The sequence below is a fragment of the Homarus americanus genome, unplaced genomic scaffold, assembly GCF_018991925.1.
Source record: "Homarus americanus isolate GMGI-L3 unplaced genomic scaffold, GMGI_Hamer_2.0 scaffold23578, whole genome shotgun sequence".
Taxonomy (NCBI): Eukaryota; Metazoa; Arthropoda; class Malacostraca; order Decapoda; family Nephropidae; genus Homarus; species Homarus americanus.
The window spans coordinates 3905295-3910664 of NW_024733231.1; the positions used below are offsets into that span (position 1 = coordinate 3905295).

The 5370-nt window shown below is 44.4% G+C and overlaps 1 protein-coding gene across 1 annotated transcript in view; it reads right to left on the reverse strand.

The window, feature by feature from the left end:
* The window catches only part of LOC121869558 (Down syndrome cell adhesion molecule-like protein Dscam2), a gene marked incomplete at both ends in the record, with an annotated part of 87658 nt that extends 82786 nt beyond the window's left edge, over positions 1 to 4872 (reverse strand). The window contains 2 exon segments of the mRNA XM_042370953.1: positions 3782 to 3943; positions 4716 to 4872. Of these exon segments, the coding sequence (XP_042226887.1) occupies positions 3782 to 3943; positions 4716 to 4872 (319 nt within the window).
* Between the last annotated feature and the right edge of the window lie 498 nt (positions 4873 to 5370).

The following is a 5370-nucleotide window of genomic DNA, read 5'->3' on the forward strand; positions in this document are numbered from 1 at the left end:
ATAACAACCACGACCATGATTATAACAACCACGACCATGATTATAACAACCACAACCATGATTATAATAACCACGACCATGATTATAACAACCACCACATGTTCACTATAACAGTACACATCATGTTGACTACAACAGTACACCACATGTTCACTATAACAGTACACCACATGTTCACTACAACAGTACACATAATGTTCACTACACCACATGTTCACTATAACAGTACACCGCATGTTCACTATAACAGTACACATCATGTTGACTACAACAGTACACCACATGTTCACTACAACAGTACACATCATGTTCACTATAACAGTACACATCATGTTCACTACACCACATGTTCACTATAACAGTACACATCATGTTCACTACACCACATGTTCACTATAACAGTACACATCATGTTCACTACACCACATGTTCACTATAACAGTACACATCATGTTCACTACACCACATGTTCACTATAACAGTACACATCATGTTCAATATAACAGTACACATCATGTTCACTACACCACATGTTCACTATAACAGTACACATCATGTTCACTACACCACATGTTCACTACAACAGTACACATCATGTTCACTACACCACATGTTCACTACAACAGTACACATCATGTTCACTATAACAGTACACATCATGTTCACTACACCACATGTTCACTATAACAGTACACATCATGTTCACTACACCACATGTTCACTACAACAGTACACATCATGTTCACTATAACAGTCACACATCATGTTCACTATAACAGTACACATCATGTTCACTACACCACATGTTCACTATAACAGTACACATCATGTTCACTACATCACGTGTTCACTATAACAGTACACATCATGTTCACTACATCACATGTTCACTATAACAGTACACATCATGTTCATTATAACAGTACACAATTCACATTTCACTACACTACGTCACTATTTTACCAGACAAAATACCTCTACTACATTACTAAGCAGCGTAATAACTCAACACACGTCCAGCTGTTTATCACTCACTCCTTCACTTATTACATGATGTTTGTACCGTTGTTCACCTTTACCATCCTGTTTACTGGTGCAGGGTTTTCCTGCGGGCTCAGCAGCCACCTACAGCAAACGTTGCTTATAGGTCAATGAAGCGCCAACGACTAACATACCTCTCGTTATAAGTTCCTCCTTCAACACGGCTGCCATGAAAGGTATCCTCAGGGTATAAGCATGTTGCACGAGAGTACGTGTGTCAGGTTCGTGCCAGTAAATAAACGTAACCAGAATCACGTGAAGATGCAGGTTGGAGACGCTTGTAACGCCATCCCTGGGTACCACAACAAGCCTGGGTTCGTGTCCAAGGTCAACCTACGTGTGCCAGGATGCGCCGAAAAGCCGGCGCACGTGACGCACGAGTTGATGCACGTGCTAGCTTCTTCCATGAGCACCAACGTATGGACCGTGATGAACACATCGTGGTACGGTACGAAAAACATTAGGGAAAGCGCCATTCGTAATTTCCTTTATACTTATAACGAGACCCTGGGCTGCCCCTACGACATCGGCTCCATTATGCACTACGGTAGTGAAGGGCCAAGTATAACCCAGTACACCAAGACCATAGAAGCCAGGCCTGGGGAGCCTCCTCCTCACTCTGGGCCAAAGGACTAACCTCAGTGTTGACGTGGCCAAGGTCAATCGCCTGTACCGGTGTACCGAACATTACCTGGGTGACGACCTGCCCGGAGCCCAGCGCTACCAAGAGTGGGTCAACAGCCACTGATGTGAAGTAAACTAACAATTGTAGACACGTTCACGTATGAAATAAAATGTTGATAAAATATTACTTAATTTACTTATCCTATTTACTGTTTTGCCATATATAAGTGTAATATAAACGACACGAATACAACGAGTACAGGCCCCGTGGTACCCCAACATACCAGGTTGACACACCCTGGGTCAGGACCCAAGGGACTTGACCCCGGCCTAAGTACTTGAGTAGCCCTATGCTATAAATGACAGTGTTAAGGAAACCACACCTAGCCAAGACACACCTGGCATGACCGTGCCCCTGGGCAAACACAGCTGTCCAGATCTAACTAGTTTAGTGTTGATTGGCAGGGTCAAACGCCGGCTGTTTCTCCCTGCAGTCCCGTCCACGGGTCATTCTCATTTTCGTCACTCTCATTATTCTCATCCGACTCATCTCTCTCCCGTTCGGGTGGTCATTCTGTTCACTCACACAGAGTCACGCTCGTCCTCTCCCCAGGTCGGGAGGGAGACTTCCCGACCAGACCCCGGCGTCACCAACAAAGCAGTGTCTCCCATAGGAGGCAGCCCAGCCAGCACCCACTGGGCCTCCGTCAGGTTACACGTGAGTCATTGTCAGAGCTATTCCGAGGGTGAGTTACCTACTGTGGGAAGTGTATTCATTCATGTCCTTGTCCGAGAGTCAGTGTAGTAACGTAAATATGATGATCTAGTAACGTCGATATACAGTAATATTGATATTAATGTGACTGTGTCATTGAGTGGAATAATAAATAGTTGTATCGAAGTGGTGTTTACAAGTTGTCCCTTGAGAACGTATAAGATAAATAGGTGTAAATAATCAACCAGCCACGCTACCAAACCTTTACATCCTCCTACTAAATATTATCTCTATACTTTCTACCCTTAAAACATCCCTTGTTACATGGTGGTGGTGGTGGTGTGGTGGTGTGTGTGTAGTGGTGGTGTGGTGTGTGGTGGTGGTGGTGGTGGTGGTGGTGGTGTGGTGGTGGTGGTGGTGGTGGTGGTGGTGGTGGTGGTGGTGGTGTGGTGGGTGGTGGTGGTGGTGGTGGTGGTGGTGGTGGTGGTGGGTAGTGTGGTGGTGATGTGGTGTGTGGTGATGGTGGTGGTGGTAAGGTATGGTTATGGGGTGGTGGTGATAAATATGGTAATAATAATAATAATAACAATAATAATAATAATAATTCCTAGCATTGTCACTCTCTCCCTCTTCCCCTCACCCCTTACCTTCTCCTTCTTCTTTTCCTCATTTTCTCTTCATCTTTTACTCTCGTGCACTTTTTCTCGTCTACATATTTCCCTTTTCTTTTCTCTCCTTCTTTATTCCTCATTTAACCCACTTCTTCCTTTCTTTCTTACCTCTTCCTCTCTCTCTCCTTCTCTCCTTCCTTCCTCTCCCTTCTTCCACCTCATTTAACCCTCTCCTTCCTTTCTCCTCTTTCTCTCTCTCTGCTCTTCCCTATTACCCCCCACCAGAAGCCACACAGGAAATGAGGGACCAGACTACCTGAAGAAGGCGGTGAAGGCAGGAAATGATACCCTCTCTCTGGTTTATTTATGACACTAATCTTCTTTCTGCCTGACATTCTTTCTCTCTCTCTCCACAGGTATCACAACAGGTGAGAGAGAGCTGAAAATTTTGTCTTTCACCATATTGCTTGTGTGCGTTTGTGTGTGTGTGTGTGTGTGTGTGTGTGTTCCAGCTTGTGTACGTTTCAATATCGGTTGTATACATATCTTTCCTTGTAGACGAATCACATATACATATTCAACATACATAAATATACACATATACATAAAATACATATCTAAATACATATAAAAATTGGGCTAAGATTATCCACATACATCGATTCAGGTGTGGACAGGTAAGGTGAGGTTAATTAAAGGTAATAATGACCAGTAATGAGTAATTATCTGTGGTTACTGTAGGAGCGAGAGGTAGAGAGAGAGAGAGAGAGAGAAATAAACAGATACTTACCACCATGGAGAGACGGGTAGATATTGAAGGAATTATCATGGAGCCAGGAGGTGACAGTCACGTATTCTCTGACGTAGGAAGGAACAGCACACCTGAGTACAGCTGTGTTACCTGACATTACCAGTTGATCGTACACCTGCACCTCGTACTCCCCCACCACAACTGTAAGGTAATTAAGAGCAGGTGTTATTGGTGATTGATATTGGACAGGTGTTAATGAGGGTGATTATGAAGGTGGACAAGTGTTAATGAGGGTGATTATGGAGGTGGACAAGTGTTAATGAGGGTGATTATGAAGGTGGACAAGTGTTATTGAAGGTGATTATGAAGGTAAACAGGTGTTATTGGTGATTTATATTGAACAGGTGCTAATTAGGGTGATTATGGAGGAATACAGGTGTTATTGCTGATTGATATTGAACATCTGTCATTATCAAAACACATCCAGGTAAACATCTGTTAATAAAGGTGAGAATACTGTACATCTGTTAATTACGACACCTGCTTCTACCTACATCCAGGTGAGCATTTGTTATTAATGGTTTATACACTATACACCTGTCAGCTGTAGAAAGCATGAGCCAGTCATGTACAGACACACACGTACATACAACGGACAAGCACGAACAAGGATCACAAAAGCACGTGCAATAGTATAGGGTGAGATAGACACACGTACTAACACGTACATCCACGGACAAACAGGAATAAGGACCAAACAATCACGGACAAACACGAAAAAAAAAAAAAAACATAAAAAAAGGTCAAGAAACATAAACACCACGGACATACACGGACAAACACGAACAAAGAACCACATAAACACATACAATTAAACAGAGAGAAAGACAATGACATGTACAAACACGGACAAGTACAAATAACAATCCTACAAACACGTACAAATAAACAAAGATAGAGGGGAAACACGTACCAGCACGGACGATCATGGGCGTGGCAAGGAGTACGCCCCCAGGTGACGAGGCCGTGCAGGTGTACGTGGCAGCGTGTACGTGACTGTGGTAGTGGTGGGCGGGGAAGGGTGGGAACACAAGCGTCCCATTCTCCAACACTTGACGTACGCCCTCCATCTGTGACACATGACACAAGGGTTATGACACAAGGGGTTATGACACGGGGCTATGACACAAGGGGTTATGACACGGGGCTATGACACAAGGGGTTATGACACGGGGCTATGACACAAGGGGTTATGACACGGGGCTATGCTGAGGGTTGACACGGGGCTATGACCTAGAGGTTATGACACAGGGGCTATATTGCCTGAGGGGTTATGACACGGGGCTATGACCTGAGGGGTTATGACCTGGGCTGTAACTGAGGGTTATGACACGGGAGCTATCTTCCTAAGGGGTTATGACACGGGGCTATGACACAAGGGGTTATGACACGGGGCTATGACACAAGGGGTTATGACACGGGGCTATGACACAAGGGGTTATGACACGGGGCTATGACACAAGGGGTTATGACACGGGGAATTATGACACCTCGATCTGACGTACACGACTTATGACACAGGGAATTATAACACGGGGTTATGACAAACAGGGTGATGACACAAGGAA